At 38.3% G+C, this 21,781-nt stretch overlaps 1 protein-coding gene across 3 annotated transcripts in view; it reads right to left on the minus strand.

The window, feature by feature from the left end:
* Positions 1 to 1,904: 1,904 nt before the first annotated feature.
* asb6 (ankyrin repeat and SOCS box containing 6) overlaps positions 1,905 to 21,781 on the minus strand; it is a 28,169-nt gene continuing 8,292 nt past the window's right edge. For all 3 annotated transcript variants that reach the window (XM_028808658.2, XM_028808660.2, XM_028808659.2), the window contains exons 2-7: positions 20,046 to 20,210; positions 19,160 to 19,338; positions 18,135 to 18,241; positions 14,604 to 14,712; positions 6,014 to 6,100; positions 1,905 to 2,966 (exon numbers count right to left, since the gene is read on the minus strand). In XM_028808658.2, the coding sequence (XP_028664491.1) occupies positions 2,245 to 2,966; positions 6,014 to 6,100; positions 14,604 to 14,712; positions 18,135 to 18,241; positions 19,160 to 19,338; positions 20,046 to 20,152 (1,311 nt within the window). In that variant the 5' untranslated portion in view covers positions 20,153 to 20,210 and the 3' untranslated portion in view covers positions 1,905 to 2,244. The remainder of the gene's footprint in view (positions 2,967 to 6,013; positions 6,101 to 14,603; positions 14,713 to 18,134; positions 18,242 to 19,159; positions 19,339 to 20,045; positions 20,211 to 21,781) is intronic.

A 21,781-nucleotide genomic window follows, 5' to 3' on the forward strand; every position in this document is an offset into this window, starting at 1 on the left:
TCTTTTGTGTTTTTCTATGGCTGTGTCGTCAGCGAGAAGTCGTTTGCTGACGGCGGTGGATTCGCGTGCTGAAGCGACCATGGCGGCGGATCCGGGCATGGAGAGCTACATTACTAAACGAATGTGGTATATGCGGTGGTGTGGGCAGTCGCGTTCGGGCGGCTGTACAACCTGTCGTGCACGCTATACCTCAGGTTTAGTTCACAGGTCGTAGCCATGGTAAAGTTTTCATTTAATTAAATAAACGTATTTGTACTAAAGTGGTTTCTTTGTGTGGGCGCCTTTGTTCATTGTTTTTATCCATACGGGCTCGTTTACAGGTCGTAGGCATACGGGCTTGTGTTTGTATTACTAATCGTTGAGCTCCTTCCATTTGGAGCGGTGACTCCTTTGCCTCTGCTGTGTCAGAAGCTCATTGTGGGCGCGTTCCTTCATTGTGTTTATCCATACGGGCTCGTTTTGTATTTCCGTTAGTTGAGCTCTTTCATTGTGGAGCCGTGATGTCTTTGCTTCTGGTGTGTCTGAAGTGCGTCGTAGGAGCCTCCGTGTATTGTTTTTATCCATGCGGTCTCGTCTTTGTTGTTCTGTGGCTGTGTCATTAGGTAGAAGTCGTTTACTATTAGGAAGCATACTCCAACTTACACACACTGACTGCTGGCACAGTGGATTAGAGCAGGTGTAGTTTACAGGCTGTGTTGTTTGGGCGCCACCTACTGACTCTGGGAAGCCACTGGGTTTGACTCTGAGGCGCAGTGCGCGCATGCGGTGCGTCCGCCGTCCGTGCATAAATTAAAATGTCATTTAGTAATATAGATATACTAATTTTTAACCACAAAAGTAGGCACAGTATTTTTAAACATTCATACTGAAAAATCTTCATTTAAGAATACAATCTCCTATGGCAAATTCATGTATACCATGACTGTGAACAAGACTAAAAAAAACTTTTGACTTGACAAATACTACTCTATACTTATCCTATAATCAGATTCTACCCTGCCTTCCTCAAAGGATCCCAAGTCCTCTAAATCAGGGACATCCTGCCAATTAATCAATTAGTAATCCTTCCAATCTCCACACTTAAAGGAGCACCATGGGTCCCCATACCTGAGTTGTGACCATTTGCTGCATTCTTTCAACCCGGTGGTGTTCCACAGACCTAACTCTTCTCTAAGACACCTCTGTCTCACTTTCTATAAGAAGGTATGGCACCTCTGACATTTCTCGGGTCATCTGTGCTGTACCATCCTGGGCCAACATTATACAACTCCACCCAGTGTGCAATTCTCTTTTGTTTGATGATCAGACATTTTCAGTGTTCTTTGTCAGTGTGCTTTTTCCTTCCTTCATCCCAAGGCTTTCAAGAGCACTTACCCTTATCACACTCCTTCCTTTGCTCCCGTCAAACAATATGTTCTATCCAGAGGTCCTGAAAGGGTAAAAAAAAAGAAAAAAAGGACCATTCTTTTCTGCTATTATAATTTGTAACAGGGCTGCAACAAGCGTGCTGTTCTTCAGGGCCATTGATTTTCACATTTAACTGATTTAACTGAACATTTAATTTAGCCTTTGCTGAAATTAGGCTGCTTTTCTTAAATGAGTCATTTATGAGGATGCAGAGTTAAACAGCAGTTTAAAGCTTACCTGTAAAATCTGAAGACTTTTTCGTATATATTCTTCATACTTAAGTTCAAATGTATAGAAGATACTAAAAAGGCAAAACAAAAATCTCAAGGAAGAATCCCCACTTTACATGTTGAAATTACATACACTTTCATTCACGGAAGCATTATCAACTTTAATCCGAAACATTCTCATATTGCACAAACCTTTGGAATTACACAACTACTACTCACCTTGATTGGAAGAAAAAGAAAAAAAAAAAAACATGACACCCTTGGGTAGAGGCAGATTTATTTATTGTAAGAAAAGCGCTGCTCGGCAGTGTTGAGCTTACACATGGAGCATATATTTACATGATAGTAGTTGGTCGCGTGTTTTTCTTATTTTTATTTGCTACTTGACTAAATTAGAAGCCCCCCCCCCCCCACCAAAATATAACATGCAAAGAAAAAAAAAATATACCAAGTCAATATATATGAGCCAGTCAATGGCTAAATCACTACTAATCCAATTCCAGTTTCTACTGTAAAGATCCACATGTTTAGCTAGGCATAGCCCTGTGAGCTTAGAGACAGTTTATTAAACAGAGCATCTGCCTGCAGAGAAGGCCTTTGTAAGCATTTAGGTCGTGTCATTTGGGTGTGCCCTGTGGCAGCCACTGAAAGTGCCAGCAGCCTCTGAGAACTGCAGTGTAGGGAGGAGGTACTCCTTCAGCCTGTCTGGGAGAGGCAGTCCCTCAACTTTCTGCTTCAGGTTTAAAAGTTGAAGGTGTTGGCGTATATGCAACCTGCAGATGTGTTTTAGAGGTGCGGGGGTGTGTTCAAGGTCTTTCAAGCGAGCATAGATGCTCAGGATCTTCTGGGCGTGAATACCACAGTTTTCAACAGAAATTACAAAGTCTTTTGGTATCCTGACATCCGGTGAAGTGGCAATCACAAAGTCCAGGATGGATTCCGCTTTGCGTATAACCTCACCGGCAGCAACAGTGTTATCTTTCAACTCCTGCACTGCAGAGCACAGTCGCTGGAAGATGAGCACAAAGCCAGACCAACAAGGTGGGCTGTGCATGGAGCAGAAGAACGAGGCACCGCCTTGTAACAGTTGCAAGGCCAAGGAGAAATGCAAATCGAAATGCTCCAAGCACGTTTCCATAAGCGAGGATTCATCTTCACGACAGCGACTGGGGTCTGCTCCATAAGTCAAAAGCAGCTGAGCCACTTCCTGACAGAAGTAATGAATATGTGGTGCATCTTCTGGCCTTCCATCTAGAGCCTCCTTAACGAGGAAAACCACGAAAGACAGCGCAGTTTCACCATCACGTGTCATGGCGTTTGCATCAGCCCCTGTAATAGATGGGATGCAAAGGAATTATTTATTAATCGAGCCTCGAGTTTAGTGGATAATGAAATTCTTACCTGCATGTCTTCCACAGACTACAGTAGCACAATACAAACTACAGACAGATGTAACAAACAGCAGGAAAGGTTATGCAATTAATTGTCAGCACATATAGCTGTTGAGAAAACATATGACCTAAGGACAAAAACGGTTACTGGTCATATGAGTGTTAATTGTCCAGAATAGAGAAAGAAAAATGTCTGCAGTATGGCCGAGTTCTTTTACAATAATGTGTTATACAGGTACATCGCAATACATTAGAATATCATCGAAAACTTCATTTATTTCAGTAATTCATTTCAAAAAGTGAAACTCATATAGATTCATTACACACAGAGTGATATATTTCTAGCATTTATTTCTTTTTATTTTGCAGATTATGGCTTATATAGCTAATGAAAACCCAAAATTCAGTATATCAGAAAATTAGAATATTACATAAGACCAATAAAAAAATACTTTTAATACAGAAATGTTGGTCTACAGAAAAGTATGTCCATGTACTCACTCATTACTTGATCAGGGCTCCTTTTGCTGCTGAATTTGTAAGTTTGCTCACTTACAAAGAAATGAACAGTCTTTAATTTTTATGGTAGTTTCATTTTAAATGAGAGAGACAGAAAATCAACCAGAAATCCAGAAAAAAAACACATTACATAAAAGTTATAAATTGATTTGCATGTCATTGAGTGAAATAAGTATTTGATCCCCTATAACCCAGCCAGAATTTTGACTCCCACAGATTGGCTGTGTGCCCACGTGGCACAAAGATTGCAATAAATCAATCAATCACAGATACTCCTGATCTCAGCTCGGTATGTGTATAAAGCACACCTTTCCAGAGAATCAAATTCTTCCATTCCACCCTCTCCACCACCATGGGTAAGAGCTGTCAAAGGACGTCAAGGACAAGACTGTAGACCTGTACACGGTTAGAATGGGCTACAAGACCATCAGCAAGAAGCTTGGTGAGAAGGTGACAACTGTTGGTGCGATTATTCAGAAATGGAAGAAAAACAAAATGACCATCAATCGCCCTCGGTCTGGAGCTCCATGCAAGATCTTGCCTCATGGGATGAGGATGGGAGGAACTTGTTAATGATCTGAAGGCATTTGGGACCACAGTCACCAAGAACATCATTGATAACACACTACACTGTAATGGATTGAAATCTTGTAGTGCCAGCAAGGTCCTCCTGCTCAAGAAGGCACATGTACAGGCCTGGATGTTCACTGGCAAACCTAAGATGGGCCTGTACATGTGCCTTCTTGTGCAGGTCTCGTCTCTGACGTCCTTTGACAGCTCTTTGGTGTTGCCTATGGTGGTGGAGAGGCTGGAATGGAAGAAACTGATTCTGTGGACAGGAGTGCTTTATACACATAAGGAGCTGAGATCAGGAGTATCTGGAATTGATTGATTGATACACAGCCAATATGTGGGAGCCAGACGTCTGGCTGGGTTGTAGGGGATCAAATCCTTATTTCTCTCAATGACATGCAAATCAATTTATAACTTTTATGTAATATGTTTCTTCTGGATTTTTGGTTGATATTCTGTCTCCCTCCATTAAAATCAATTCAATTCTTTATTGTCATGTGTACAAGTACCATGTACAATGAAATGCTTGCTTGCATGTGCCACCGCAGACAGTGAACATAGACAAAAAAAAAACCCACACACAATAAATAAATGAATATAAATAAGCAAATAAATAAAACCAGAATCCTAGGAATAAATAGAGACAGTGGCAGAAGTATATGTGCAGGTAGCAGTGGAGGTGACACAAGGTTACTGATTGTTCATGAGTCTGATTGCAGTTAGGCAGAAACTGTTCCTGAACCTGGAGGTGCACATCTGAATGGACTTTAGATGGGAGGAGGGTGAAAAGTGACAGGGCAGGGTGGCTGGGGTCCCGCCTGATACGGTTCACTGTCCTGAGACCGTGTGTAGTGTGGATGTCACGGATCGCAGGGCGCTGTGTGCCCGTATTCACCACCCGCTGCAGAGCTCTGCAGTCCTGAACTGAGCAGTTGCTGTACCAGGCTGTGATGCGTCCTGTCAGGATGGATTCCACAGTACACCTATAGAATCCGCCAGGGTTGTGGGGGACATCCGGGCCTTAGTCAGTCTTTTGAGGAAGTACAGGCGTTGTTGGGCTTTCTTGACTACTGCTGCAGTGTGACTTGACCATTTAAGGTCATCAGTGAGGGTGACTCCGAGGGACCTAAAGCTGCTGACCTGCTACACAGCCTCACTTCCGATGTAGATGGGGCTGTGCTCTGTTGCCTGTTTGCGGAAATCCACAATCGTCTCCTTAGTTTTACTAACGTTGAGGGTGAGGTTGTTATGAAACTACCACAAAAATTAGAGATTGTTCATTTCTTTGTTAAGTGAACAAACTTACAAATTCTGCACGGGATCAAAGCCTTATTTCTGCCACTGTATATTGTGAGACAGCTTCACCAGCCCTTGTAGTGCCTATGGCCCTGGACTGAGCAGGCTCCTTACCACGATGAAACACAGACAGTCACTACAGATTTTAAATGGCATTGATGGAAGTTCCTGAGCACAGATGGAGACATCTTTCCAAAGATGTCTGAGAAACTAAAGGCAATGGTGAGTTTTCTTGACAACGGTGAAAATGTTCTATACTCACTCCTGATTGTCAGACTAGTATTCAGTGGGAGTGTGGTAACTGAAGACCAAATAGAAGTTTAAGCAGCACTTGATAGCAACTTAAGAATCGCATGCATGAACTGCATTTTGTCTTTTTAATACCTGTTGCAGTTTTCTTTATAAACATCTCTTTTCTGATTTGAAACTTGTATGGTATAATTAATTGCAGTTCTTTTCAGTAATCCTGCATACCTTGAATCAGACCTTAATACAAACTACCAAATAACAAAAGGTAACTCCAGCACCTCACAAGGAAACAAAAGTGTATTTTCTATTGCACTCCAAGGAGGCAGCAAGGACAAGAAGACTACACACCTCTTTCCAGCAGCAAGCGAATATTCTCAATGTTGTGGACCATGACGCCATCACTGCTAGCCAACGCATGGAGTAAAGCTGTCTTTCCTGCAGTGGTAGGAAGAGAAACAAAAATGAAGAATATGAGCCACAAGTTGCTCCATGGCTAATAAGAACATCACATTTATTTTTTTGGATATTGAACAGGTTAGGCCACCCTGCTCTTTCTTGCGTACTTGTTGCAGCGTCTGCCTTATAAAAATGTCCCATCTGTGAATTGCACTGGCTCTTTTATTAAATTACTCAAAAGAAAGAGGTAAAATAAATAAATAAATAAAATGCAATGTTTGCATCTCTCAGTATTAGTGTGACAGCCAATGTTTCTGCACGGTTTTAAATTTTGTTCACTAAACAAAGCGGGCGACTTCACTGAATGTCAGCTTACTTGTCTCACAATCTCTTCAAATAATTCTCAGTTCTTCACCAAGGAAACCACTTGGGGATTTGTTACATTTATACATTCCAAGACTACAGAACATCTAATCCATTTTAAAATATTTACTTTTACTTAGCCTGAAACCAAGACAAATTAGCTCTAAACTCTTTTCCAAGCATTTGAACACACAACAAATGCTTAGTAACACTATAAATGAAAAATAGCCAGAAAAAAAAATTTGGATAAGTACCCAGTTATTAATAAATGACCGTGTCATGTAGCCACCCATGTTTTAACTCCAAATGCAACAGCATTGCCCTGAAGTAAATATGACCACCAGAACACACCAACACAAGGAGCACTCTAGACAGTGTAGTAATGAATATTCAGACTAATCAGTATTCACAAACCACTTAATACAGTAATCCCTCCTCCATCGCGGGGGTTGCGTTCCAGAGCCACCCGCAAAATAAGAAAATCCGCGAAGTAGAAACCATATGTTTATATGGTTATTTTTATATTGTCATGCTTGGGTCACAGATTTGCGCAGAAACACAGGACGTTGTAGAGAGACAGGAACGTTATTTCAAACACTGCAAACAAACATTTGTCTCTTTTTCAAAAGTTTAAACTGTGCTCCAGACAAGACAGAGATGACAGTTCTGTCTCACAATTAAAAGAATGCAAAACATATCTTCCTCTTCAAAGGAGTGCGTGTCAGGAGCACAGAATGTCACATAGATAGAGAAAACAATCTCTAGCAAACAAATCAATAGGGGCTGTTTGGCTTTTAAGTATGCGAAGCAACCGCGGCACAAAGCTGTTTGAAGGCGGCAGCTCACACCCCTCCGTCAGGAGCAGGAGAGAGAGAGAGAGATAGTGAGAGACAGAGTTTGTTTTTCAGTCAAAAATCAATACGTGCCCTTCGAGCTTTTAAGTATGCGAAGCACCGTGCAGCATTTCGTTTCAGGAAGCAGCTGCACAAAAGATAGCAACGTGAAGATAATCTTTCAGCATTTTAGACGAGCGTCCTATCGTCTAGGTGTGCGAACAGCCCCCCTGCTCAATCCCCATACATCAGGATCAGAGAAAGTCAGCGCAAGAGCGAGAGAAAAGTAAGCAATCTAGCTTCTCAGCCATCTGCCAATAGCGTCCCTTGTATGAAATCAACTGGGCAAACCAACTGAGGAAGCATGTACCAGAAATGAAAAGACCCATTGTCCGCAGAAATCCGCGAACCAGCAAAAAATCCGGGATATATATTTAAATATGCTTACATATAAAATCCGCGATGGAGTGAAGCCGCAAAAGGCGAAGCGCGATATAGCGAGGGATCACTGTACAGTCACGGGTATTTCAGCAGCACCTAAAAAATAGGCAGGATGCATCCCTGGATGGAGGTGTTAGTCTACTGCAAAGCCCATTCATGTCCATACCCACGTGTGGCCCATTTAGAAATGACAATTACCGTATATACTCACGTATAAATCGGGTCTTGAAACCCGAAAAATCAATCACAAAATCAGATCCCTACTTATACGCCCGTTCAAAAATGCAACACTTAATTTTCCTCCTCCAATCTCGCATCAGTTTCTCAGATGCATCGAATTTTGTTGCAGCAGCCCAGTTACCAATTTCTTTCGCTACTTCAACGGCATTTAATTTAAAACCAGCTTCATATTTTCTTCTGATGGAACGCTCCATCGTAGATACGGGATGCTTTTATGATAAAGGTGTATGAGGGTGTGAGATACAAAAAACACAAATCAGTGCAAACATTGCTTCGGATTAGTTCGGGTATTACCGTGTGGGCATGTAGGCACGAAAGAGAGAGAGGGAGGGAGGTTAGGAGCACACGCTGATATAGCTCATTGCTGCATCCATATGAAAAAAAAAAAAAAGGCCGTGTGCTCTGTAGTTACTCTCTCAGGTGGGTGGGCGCTAGCGTATCATAATCTCTTGGACCAATAGGGTGAGTTTTCCACATTCGACTTATATGACGGACATTATAAAATACCAGAAATTATACGATAAAATCAAGTCTCGACTTATCCACGAGTATTTTTTGGTATCCAAAAGCAGACTGTGATGACCTATGTCAGAGGCAGAGTGGTTGCTCTGAGGCTAGGGATCTGCACTGGGAATCGGAAGGTTGCCGGTTCGAATCCCGTAAATGCCAAAAGGGACTCTGCTCTGTTGGGCTCTTGAGCAAGGCCCTTAACCTGAAATTGCTGAGCGCTTTGAGTAGTAAGAAAAGCGCTATATATCAGTACCGTTTATAAAAATAAAAAGCAAATAGAAATAAAATCATGGACAGGAACAGTGACAAATAACCAGAATAGAAGGTAACAGCAAACACAATTAGAAGTGTGCCAGTAGGCCTTTTATGTTAATCGAATGCCTCACAAAAAACGCTGACAGTAAAGAGTAATATGGGTACTGTGCTGGGGAGTGTTTGTGGGGCAGGTTAACGTACTGTTTCAGTCCCTTTAAATGCATTCTAATTTGCAAAATGTGACACTTTTTATTTAACTATACTTTTTTTTTATATAAATAAGACAGTCCATCACATCATATTTAATAGGTTGCTGTTGGTTGTGAAGAAATATAAAGTAACTATTATGTATTTAAAAACCACTGAAATAGTTTTTATTGAAGTATTTCACTGTAAATATTAGCCTATAAATAACAAACAACAGGCAATAAATCATAATCTTATAAATGAAGCTCAATGTGGGTGTGTTTGTTTTTTACAACTGCACTCCCTTAGTCCAGTCTCAACTAAACTTTGCATACATATCCCACACTTTATCAGGGAGAGACAATAGACTACTATGAAGCTCAAAATTTAAACCCTGGGGGTCCCCTTGTACTACAAGTGAGCTCTAAAGACAGTGTCTTTTCCTGGATTTTGAGCCCTAAAATAAATTAAATTTATCTCTAGGAGGATACTTTAAGAAACACCATTTACTAAAGTTAGATAGTTCTGCCTTAAAATTACTTACTCGGGCAATGCTGGGTGCTGCCACTAGTTGCTTATAAAGATGGATTAAACAAAAGTACAATTAGACACTCTAAAAAACTTCAGGCATGTGAATGGTAATACTAATAATAAATCAGAGGACATTAACTGATCGGGAAATTGTGTAATACCGTGTTCTCAAACTGCTTGTATTTCACAAGTTAACTACTACCTTTTTAAGCAATTTCAGCTAATAGCCTGTTTAATGTTTTTATCGTTTACTTTGAAATAAAAAAGACTGCAGAAGTTACATTTGGCTTCGAAAGAACATTGTCACTCCTTATTATTATTCTTACCAAAGGTCACGAACGGGATGGCGTTTGGTCTCCCAAAGGCACTGTAACTGTCACTATGGGCAGAAGCTGTCCAATCACTGCTCAGAAAACCAACACGTATGGGTCATCTAGGGCTGCAGCATCTGCTATATGTGGATTTACTAATATATACCACTGCACATCTAAGGAAATTAACATTTGAATTGACAACTTGTGCTCTGACAGGCCTAAGTACATTTAAAAGGAGCTTTAGAAATTAACACAATTATAATGTAAAAATAACAAAGAAGGGCACCTAGGGAAAGTGAGAATGTTTTTGTACAGGAAAAAAATAAATGTTATAGATTTAATAGCTGTCAATCCAATTCAGTGTTAAGTACGGTGGGATCATTACTATCACAGGGGTGCCGTTCAAACCTCCAAATGAAAAGGAAGTAGTACACTGGTGGCTCTGCAGTCTTCAGTCTGAATTTAAACACCAGGCCAGAGAAACCTATACAAATAGTCAGGTATGGTCAAAAAGCTAAAGGAACATTTGCCAAGGTTTGCATGATGAACTTTTTGAATAAGCCTTAATACTAACACATTTTAAAATACCCATAGAAATGCACTGTAGTCATTCTTGCATTCAGTTGCTTATGTTGTACTGTTTTTCTGTATTGTATGCTATATTGGTATCTGTATTGTGTCTTTTTACTTTACTGTTTAATACTAGCTCTTACTAACAGGAACGCATGATGAAGAATACCAAAGTTCACATGACATGTGTATTACTCGCCAGATTAAACAAACGGAACAGTGGAAGAGAAATAGATCTCACATGACTAACCTAACAATTTTTAAAGAGCTGTGCTTTAAGGGACATTTACAGTATATATACATTACCACAAAAAAATACGCAAAAGAATGCATCATTTTATGGCGACTTTAATATTTAGCACATTAAAAAATGCTTTGTTTTGTGGCGATTTTCCAACTCTTTATTTCCACAAAGCAAAAAAAAAAAAGGCAGAATGGCTAGCACAATAATGTATTGAAGTGCTGTGTGACAGACATTCAATACAACAAAGTACAAAAGATGGGACAATTTTTAATTTATGCCCTAACCCTCTACGTATTATTCCTTCTACATAAGCACCAAACCACAAAGATAAACAACTGATGTTTTTTTTTATAAGAGTGATTTTGTTAAATCAATCCTAAATATAAAAAAGTCACTATATTCTAATTCTACATAGCCAACATAATTTAAATGGTTACTTGCTAAATCCAACTGAAGGCCCCCTCAGCCTCAGTATCGTAGTTTGACATGTTCTTCCACTTCACTCTTATCTTCAGCGCATACAATATGGCAGTTATCAATGTGTTTCGAAAGTACAGGAAAAGTGTAATATTTCAGTCTCTAAGATTAACATGTGTAGTACAATACTAGTAGGAAAAAATATTTCATTTGTCATTATAATTTTTGGGATTAAACAGAGCTTTAAGAGTTGGTAAGTGGAAGAAATCTAAATCACTTTGTGCATTCCGCTTCCAAAGTGAGCTTTACACTTTGATTTAATTCTGCCCTGCTGTTACAGACTCCAGCCATCACTCAGCAGTATAACCGTCACCACCCTGTTTATTGAATCTACACAACACCATGCCCCTCCCTGAAAGCAGCATCCCAAACGCAAGTTTGTTCAAGTTACTGCTTCAAAACTTCTTTCATTCTGGGTTAGTAGGGAAGGCTTGATCTTTTCAAGGTAAAGAAGGACATGGCCTATGCTTGTGAGCTATCTTTGTTTCAAGTCTCCGATGTACTGTATTTATGGGTAAGCAGAAACGGGTTAAATTCACTATACTGTACATGGTTTTGCTGCTTAATGAAGCATTGGTTCAGATATTTAAAAACGTACACTTTATACTTCATTTGACTAAATGTATACATCTTTAATCTGTGAAAATATACAGTATGAAACATACAGTTTGGAGGAGAAATCCAACAGCGGCTAACGTAAAATGACAGTGGGAGTCAACTTGGGCCAGCTGTGTTACACTTTCAACAGCTTACTAAATCCCCACCCGGAGGAATTCCAGCTTTTCTGTAGATCAATGGCCAACCAAATAATTATTAATTTCTGTTGGTATAACTCATTAAAATATTTCCTTAATGAGCATATAAAAAAATACTATTTCAAACTTGGTTGTGGGCTCACTTGTTAAATCATCTTTTGATCCGGTTTTCCCAAAACAAAAGTTTTCTCCATGGCAGCAATTTTCCATAAATAACACACTGCTCTTGACGTCATCTTTTTGGTCATCAGGGTTTAATCTTGTTTTATATTACAACAAATTTTGGCATCTAATAGAAACATGAGGTTGGATTATTTAGTGAATATTAGTTAATATCAGTATTTGGCATTTCTCTCAGTTCTGCTTTTAATATCCAAATACCATGTGACTCCACGTAAGCATTTATTATTCTGAATAATTAAAATATACAAAAATCAAAACTACTTTACGTATAAACTCAAACACACTAAAACTGGTTTATAAAAAAAATCTAATTCTAAGATTCATGTACAAGAAACAAAATAAGGGGTTGAAAGCACACTTTAGATTCAGCAACAACCTAAAGGCATTATTTAGGTCAAGATCAGGAAAGGATTTGTTTCATAATTTGGAGCATGCACAGTATGCAAAGTATTGCTAACAAGTCCACTCAACCATAAGGTTTGAGAAATCATCAATTACATGCACAGTAAACCTCATTTTATCCTGCTTATTTATACAGTATATGCCAAATGCTTTATTTTATATACATTTTAAATTACAATAACACATGCTCAAACCCATTTAATCCAGTTCAGGTTAGCAGGGGGCTGGAGTCTACCCTGACTGCACCAAGTACAAGGCTTGAAACAGCCCTGGACAGGGTGCCAGTTCATTGTAAAGCATCTCACACACACACAGTGGTCAGACATGGAGCCAATAATTAGAATATTGCAAATGTCTTTAGAGATCTAGGAGGAAAACCTACACAGAAGCAGGGGGAACATGCAAACTCAACATGGACGAAAATCTGTTGCGAGATTTGAACCTGTGACATTGAATCTGTGAGGTAGCAGAACTACTCATTATAGTGATAAAAAATCAGTTATAATTTTGGTTTTCTTTGTATTTTTTTATTTTACTTATCTATTTTTGTGCTTCCTTGCCTGTCTCAAAATGGCCCAGTTTTACTTTTACTACCCTTCACCAATTAGGCTATTTCGTCATTATGCAAGTTCTTGTCATTACTACACTGTTAGCCAAGAATATCTCTAAATAAAATTGTCTGTTTCTTCAGTCAGCAATGCAGTCATTTTCTCCAATCCCTGTATGTTCTTGATCATCACTGTCCTGTTTAAACATGTCACAATTTTAATAAACCTATAAATAGGATGTTACAAAACTGTCAACAGCTAATAATTAGCTCACTGTGGCTGCAATTTACTACAGAGTTACTAACTGTAATACAATTATTAAATTAAATTACTGATGACATTACTATTGTATGTTTCATCATCAAAAATGATGAACAAGCTCACAGAGGGGGAGATTTGCCTTCTAATACAGTGGTGCCAGGAACATACACACCCAAAACACACCCACACCCTTGGCACTTATAGTGTCACCAGTCAACCTTACACTCATGTCGTTAAGATTACACAATGAAACAACTACACTGACAGAGTCAAAGCCCAATATTCAAAATGAGGCTGTGATGCAGAAGTGCCAACTGGTCACCCCATATAAACACAGAAGTGCCAACTGGTCACCCCATATAAACAATGTCATAAATAACTTTCTTGCATTATTCATAATGGACTCTAGGGCAAAGTTCACAAACCTCACTCACTCCCAAAGGCCCTAAAATACATCTAAGATGGTAAACATCTATTCTTCTTGTTTTGGTCATCTTTTTCCATATTTTTATGTCCTCTGCATCTTGTTCTGTTACACCCATCACCTGGATATCCTCTCTCACCACATCCATAAACCTTCTCTTAAGCCTTCATCTTTTCCTCTTCCCTGGCAGCTCTCTCCTTAGTACCCTTCTCCCAATATACTCAGTATCTCTCCTCTGCACATGGCCAAACCAACGCAATCTCGCCTCTCTGATTTTGTCTCCAAACCATCCAACCTGAGCTGACCCTCTAATGTCCTCATTTCTAATCCTGTCCATCCTCGTCACACCCAGTGCAAATCTTAACATCTTTAATTCTGCCACCTCCAGCTCTGTCTCCTGCTTTCTGGTCAGTGCCACCGTCTCCAGCCCATATAACATAGCTGGTCTCACTACCATCCTGTAGACCTTCCCTTTCACTATTGCTGATACCCATCTGCCATAAATTACTCCTATCAGTAGAGTGTTGTATCGTGTTAGCCATAGATTGATACAGGAGAAAGTAGGGTGAAATGACACGTTGCCTGATGAAGGGGCCTTAGCTGCCTTGAAAGCTTGCATTTGTAATCTATTTAGTTAGCCAATAAAAGGGGTCATTTTACCCTACTTTCTCCTGTATAAATTACTCCTGACATTCTTCTTAATAAAAGTAAAAAATACCTAATAAAAAAGATTTTATGCTTTCGCAATGTGTGTCAAGACTGAATACTCTTGAACAATAAGATGTAGTGATTAACCCATAAGTTGTAACAGGAGCCTTCTAACATTTACTGTATAATGCCTTAGTCAGTAACTACTGCTAGGAAGTAGGACATCATGGTACAGTTTACAGGGTTTTTTTCTTTGTACAAGCACAGGCATGTTAGGTGTAGCATTATCTTTCACCCAAGATGAATTGCATTCTGCTTTTTAATTGAGTCAGAAAAGGTTTCTTTTCACAGCCTCACCATTTCTGTCAGCAGCATTGACGTCAGCTCCAAGGTCAAGAAGAGTTCTCAGGCAGGGCAGCCTTTCTGTTTCCTCACTAGCCAGATCCAAGGGGCTACTTTCATGAATCTGTCAGAGAAAACGGAAAAAAAAAACTCCACATCAATATGATTTAAAAAGTGGGGTTTTTTTTTTGGCATTCTGGTGATTGAACCCAATCTTGCAAACATAAAAACAAGAATGCATACGAGAGATAAGAGGTACTTAAACTGGGCAGCAGTCACATAATGTCTTAATTTTCTATCTTTCCCTTTTACTTCAACTCTCTGTGTAACAAAGACAGTATAAAGTTTCTTTATGTATCCATAGCAGGAACAGATACGATATGTGGCTCAGCCAAAAAGCAGTTACTATACTTCACTCTTAAAAATAAGAACATTTAGAACTGCAACTCCATTCACCTCATTCTAGTATGGAATTGTTCAAGGAGTGCTGACACAGAACAATGAAACATTTACAACTATAATAAGATAATAAAAGGTAGTAGGTAAGTGATAAACTATGTACATACAATAATCTTACAGTAAAACAGAAATTAATCTCAATGACAAACAAAGTTATGGTAATATAAAATGCTGTTAACTTACAAATTGAGATATGGCCAGCTGACAGTGGACAAAACAAAAACCGTTTAAAGCATTAATTGTAAATAAAATTCTGGGGCATCCACCACTGGTTATATCAGATCAAGTCACAGTTCGAATGAGCTAGGCCAACTGGCCACCAATTTAAAGGAATGTTCCACTCACAAATGATATTTTTTTATATGTAGCTTACCTCATATAGTCTGTAGTGCTGGCTGAGAAAAATTTTTAATTTCATGTTTTCGTGGAAAAGGACGAAGTTTCTAATAGAATGGGACCCAGTAGTGACAAACGCTGAACAATGGTAAACAATGTGCAAAGCATCAATGGAAAAAAATATTATATATATATATATATATATATATATATCTCACGTTACTCTTATCAAATTATCCATGTCACTTATCCAGGCATATGATCAAAATGTGCAAAAACGCATGCTTTTTTGCTAGTATATTACTTCCGGAATAAACAATGCAAATCATAAAAAAGGAAACTAAAACATCATGAGAAAGACTTTTTCAAATGAAGACTTGCCTCTTCCTCTCATTTGTTGGTCAAGATTCCCGCCTTGAACTCAAAAAGTCTTTCCCATGCAGGTAAGGAGCCTTGGCTTAAGCTGGGAGAACTTTTTGCCCGAGTTGAGCTCCGTCAATGGCGGGGATGGGATAGCAGGCTCCTTGCTACATGTGCTGTTCAATACATTTACAAAACAAAAGACGCTGATGGAAATGGTGCAAAGGAATTTAAGGAGGTCCGGGATTACGAGTTTTTTCACAGGCCTCAAGGATTCTAGTGTTAAATATATGCTGAAAACCATAACTGAAAAAAATAAAGTATGACGAGAACCAAACCGAATCCAGTTGAACCTCAAAGCTAGCTCTGATGTCTGATTTTAAGAAAAGGTAAGTGCATTAAATAAACATAAGTATAAACTCTTTAACAGTAGTTGATGTCAGGGGTCTTACAAGCAAGTCAAGATTACATTGGGATTGGCTAAAAAAGATGAATAAAATATAAACATAATGATTAGTCTAAGAAAGATTGTAAAAAAGCTTAGACACTGCTCTTCTGCAATGAGATTACAAAATTAAACCAGCCATGTTAAACTAGGAGAGGGCAAACTTCCCATCAAACCATAAACCGTTATAATTAAATCAAAAGTACAAGGAAAACAGGTAGCGATTTAAGATAACTGTTGACCACAAGAATTCCGCAAAGAATTATTCTTATGTATGCTCCCACATTTAACCACACAAACAAAAAAACAGTCTGTGGCGAACTCGGCACCCATAATTAATCAAAGCAGCCATTACTGTAAGAACAGCTGCAAGGCATATTTGCAATTGTGTCACAAGAGTTAACTCTACTGGTATCTAAAATACCAATTTTTCCAGGAGCAAATAACCATAAAAAATAAAAAGACTACAACAGCTTCACACTTTGTGCTCTTTGGAGTATACAGTGATGCCTTGGTTTGCGAGCATAATTCGCTCCAGAAACGTGCTTGTAATCCCAAGCACTCGTATATCAAAGCGAATTTCCCCCATAAGAAATAATGGAAACCTCAGATGATTCGTTCCACAGCCCAAAATATTCATATAAAAATGATTAATACAAAAAATATAAAGTAAAAATAGATAAAACTAATTAACCTGCACTTTACCTTGGAAAAGAATCGTTGCTGGTGTGAGGGAGACGAGAGAAGGAGGTGGAGAGTTATTGAGTAGGACGACTTTCACTATAACTAACGGAATCACTGCTGTCTGTTGGCTCACTGGAATCTTTTTCTTTTTTTGCGACTTTAACAAGGAACCTATCCAATGACAGTTGTTTTTGCCTCCTTTTGAGCATTTCATAGAAATGTGACATTGCACTGTGGTTAAACAGATCCATTACTCACAGACAAAATAAAAAATGCTTTACGCATGCACACACGTGGTCACAATGCTGTAGCAAACAGTATCCACTTGTACGGATATTGACTAAGCGAGTGAGGCACACTGACTGAGACCAAGCATGGGAGACGATTACCCACAATCCCGCAGCGAGAAACAGAGAACCACCATCGGCTCAGCTGTGATCATGTGACGCTCAGCAGACCAAGCGTACACGTACTACTTGTATTGCAAGACCTCGCTCGTTTATCAGGTTAAAATTTATTAAAAATTTTTGCTCATCTTGCAAAACACTCGCAGACCAAGTTACTCACAATCCAAAGTTTTACTGTATTTTGTTACACAATAAGGCTATTTTTCCTGTACAAGTCCTTCTTAAATAGTATTACATAAGGAAACATTTAACATCCTTAAATTGCTGATGCAATTTCATCAAGTTTTAGGTACACTACACTCTATTTTTGCTTCATTGTCGTGTATTCTTTTGCTCAGCCTTCCTGAAAATGATGTAGTGGGAGAGGAGCCAGAGTATCTGAGCAATGTGGTACCTTAAAAGAGACACCACTCTAACTTTGATGACAGCCTGAAAAAAGAAAGGCTTTAAAATATTTTACAGATTTTTTTCACTCTGAATTAAGCTACAAAACAAGGCCTACTTTTACCTCTTGTTGTTATTGTTGTTTTACTCAGGAGTTCTATTTTTATCCGTGGCCTGCTTCAATTCTGAAACTTCACCAATTATAAGAATGGTTTATGTAATTTGAGATATACTACCTAAAGTTAATGTTGTCTAAAATGCAATCATATTGTTAACCAGAGAAACAACAATAAATGGAATTCTGAATTTCAGACAGCAAAGAACAATAGGTGGGAACTTCAGAAATTCTCGTATGATGGCCAGTTTAAAGTCACAAGGCATCTCTACACTTGATCACTACAAAGATTGCATAGCTAATAGCACACATACATTTTAATACTGAAACTGCAATACAAATATCCAAAAACTCACCCGATCCCGTTTATTGATACTGGCTCCATGGCGCACCAATGTTTCTACCATTACAGCTTGATTTCTCAGAACTGCATTATGGAGAGGGTTGTAGTAGGAGACAGGATCTACAATGCAAATGATTATTTTCATATAAGAGTTTATTAAAAATTTCTTGGGAGTACTCATTTAGCTCCCAGAAGCCTGAAAGAAGATGTGCACCGTATATACAACATTGAGCAACTTGTGTTTAGAAAATGCATGCTGCTTAGTAGGCTTTCACAAGATCTTGGTTTGTACATATCTTTAGGCCCTTTACCCCACAAGATATTGTTGTCACTGGTGTGAATGCAAGTGTGCATAGAATTGGGTGGTCATAAACAGAACCCAACTGGACACTGGTATAGACTTTGTACAGAAACTAAATATGTGAAACAAACTACTTTGGTTAAGATGTAAGTCACACTGCACAATATCTTCTTTAGTGCCCTCAATTCAAACTACACTATTATCTCAACAGTTAGTGTTTTTGATTTTCAGTGGAAAAAATGCCATAATAAATAACAATAATAATATAATTAATAACAATAAAGAACTTGAAATGGCAAAACCAGCAACAAATAAATAACAGGATTTTACTATAAATAATTAACTTGAAAACGTGATCTGTATGGACACAAGGCAGGAAAGGCTTTAGTTAATTTAATTTAGTTTAAGGAACAATATAAAATGAAAATTACACAATTTGTATTTCAAAATCTCAACCAAATTTTTGTTGTAACTAATTAATTAATTGAAATAGAACTACTGTATGTCATATAAAATGTAATTTTTAACATTCTGCTGACTGCTCCTCTCTCTCTCTCTGTATTTGACAGTACTGCACTTCACATAATCTCTTGTTGACACTCAGGTGGTTTTTGCTTACATTGGTAGACAGTTTAAAAAAAGAATGTGAAATTAGGATAACTTATTTTTATCACTGCATCATCATATAAATAAATATAAATTTAATAAATAAAGCTGCATGGAGAAAAAGACTATACCTTCAAAGCTAAGATCGGCCTGATACTGAAGCAGCATCTCTGCAGCATTCACCAGCTGGGTCTCAGCAATCTTAAATAATGCATAGCTGATCCCCTCTTTGAAGAGGCTGGACTGGGACTCTCTCTCAAGGACTTCTCTCAGAGTGACGTAGGCACTGCCATCTATCTCTGAGGCCCTACTAAGAAAGAAAAAAAGAAAAAAAAAAAACTGGGTATAATGCTGCACATTCTTAGCTATGGAGGTCCACAAAGCAAAATAAATGTTTAAACGCTATAAAGTTATATACATTCCACTTTGATGAACCTGAATACATGCTACTTGTTTCCAAGAAAATGCCTACCAGCATGGGTAAGATTTAAAGTGTGGTTATTATGCATATTGGTGATGTACAGATGATGTTTGGGTATAAGTGGCAAATGGAGACTTTTGAATTAAAAGGGTGCAGTGTTTGATAAGTGACATGAAAGGACAGCAAGGCAGCCTCTCCTTCCCATAGTTCAGTCCAAAATAAAGTTTGTTATCCATATTGTGTAGGTTTTTCCTTCACCGATTCCCTCCACTTGAACATTTTTGTTTTAATTCTGATTTTTGAGCAATCACTGTCACCAAACGTTAACAAAATGTTCTGTAGTCTGTGTGTCAGGTTATTTGATTCTGATTTTACTTACATGTTATCAGGCGTAAATTAAAAAAAAAAAAAAAAACTGAAAGCCATTAATACCTTGGAAGCACAGCATAGGCAAGATACCCAGGATATTACATATATATTATATATATACATATATACATATACATATACATATACACACACACATTTTTATAGCAATCTGCAAGTGAAATTAACTTTCTTTATGAACTCTGTGTTACATCAAACTTATCACTCACCCGGCCTGTGAATCCACACCATCATCAATGCCTAATGCCTGCAAGATCTCATCAACAAGTGGCTGATATTCATATATGATCCTACGGAATCCGTGAAGGAAAGGCATAGTAAACTCAACATCAATCTTCAAGCTGCAGCCTGTCTAACATAATGGAATCATCCTCCTATGAATAGAAAAGACAGAAACTGTAAAAGAACAAGGTCTGTCACGTCACTAGATAGTGCAACCAAGTTGCTGGGGTTCTGGACAGTAAACTGCAACTTAAACTGTTGTTTCAAATGTGGAAATATGTAAACATCCATACTAGTCACATATTTTTAAGTCACCTTAGCCAAATCAAAAGTTAAATTCATCAACTTAGTGTTTTTGGATGTTATGGGCTAGCCAACTCAGGCAAATCTAGTTTAAAATTTATCACACACATCATCATTTATTGTTATAGTATCCTATGCTGAAAGTGATCTCAAAATCTAGCAAAGCTGCACCAAACCACTGAAATAAATGAAAAACACACATCTATTGTACATTCAATAGCAATAAAAAATGATGACAAAAGATGCAGATGACTGTCGCAGTAAAACTACAGTCAATGCTCATTTTTTTTCCAAGAGTTCCAACTTTGCAATACTGAAGCAGCACACTGGAGTGCTTGGCTAAGCTGCATTTTTTATTTTAAAGTTTTTTTTTTCAAGCCAACATCATCTGCCTCTAGGTGTGGCATACATTTTACTTTGAACAGATAAGCCAATTAGTCATACTGTAAATGAAAATCTAGTCTTATCTTGCACTGACAGATGCATAAGAAGTAAAATGGAATACAGTTGTAAAGATATTTAGTAAAGTGAACTTTGGCACCTCAGAAACAACTGGAAATATGTGACAGTAGGCAAAGTCTAACTAACATACAAAGTTACACATATAAGTATTATTTGAGGGCACAATTAAAGAATTTCTTTTTCTTCTAATCACACTATAATAGTAATTACTGTAAAGTAGTGCCAGTGTATTAAATGAAATTGCATTTAATATAAAGTGGAATCATTTATTCTATGAAGTTTTTCTAACTGATGGCTCTGCTCCTTGCTCAATTTGCTCACCAACTCCTAAGGGGGGATGCCGGCAATCGGCTGAGCCACTTAAAGGGCTTCGAGGTGCTCCTGTGTTATGAGAAAGAGATTGTTCTTAAAGAGATGGTGCATAGAATGGATCCTGATGAGGGTGTGAAAGCATGACCATATCACCCCAATCCTGAAAACCCTTCACTGGCTTCCTGTCCCACTCAGAATAGAGTACAAGGTCATTCTCCTCACCCATCAACGCATTTATGGACATGCCCCCCCTTTACTTACAGGAACTCCTTACCCCTCATACCTCCTCATGCATCCTCCGCTCTGTACACACTAACACTCTCCAAGTCCCTAGAACCAAGCTTTGCAGTATGGGTGATAGAGCTTTTTCATCTGTGGCGCCGAGACTGTGGAACGCCCTCCCTGACTACCTGAGAGCCCCACAGTCGCCTGATGTTTTTAAATGGAATCTAAAAACTCATCTTTTTAGAAAGATATTTTGTTAAAGTATAAATAGATTTTCTTGTTTTATCATTTTATTTTTACTCTTTTGCTCTTTGAGATTGCTAAAATATAAAGCACAATATAAATAAAATGTATTATTATTATTATTTATTATTAGAAGAGTACGGGGAGCAGGAGGAAGACAGTTTGGTGCTTAGTTATT

The sequence above is a fragment of the Erpetoichthys calabaricus genome, chromosome 9 (genome assembly GCF_900747795.2).
Source record: "Erpetoichthys calabaricus chromosome 9, fErpCal1.3, whole genome shotgun sequence".
Classification (NCBI taxonomy): Eukaryota; Metazoa; Chordata; class Cladistia; order Polypteriformes; family Polypteridae; genus Erpetoichthys; species Erpetoichthys calabaricus.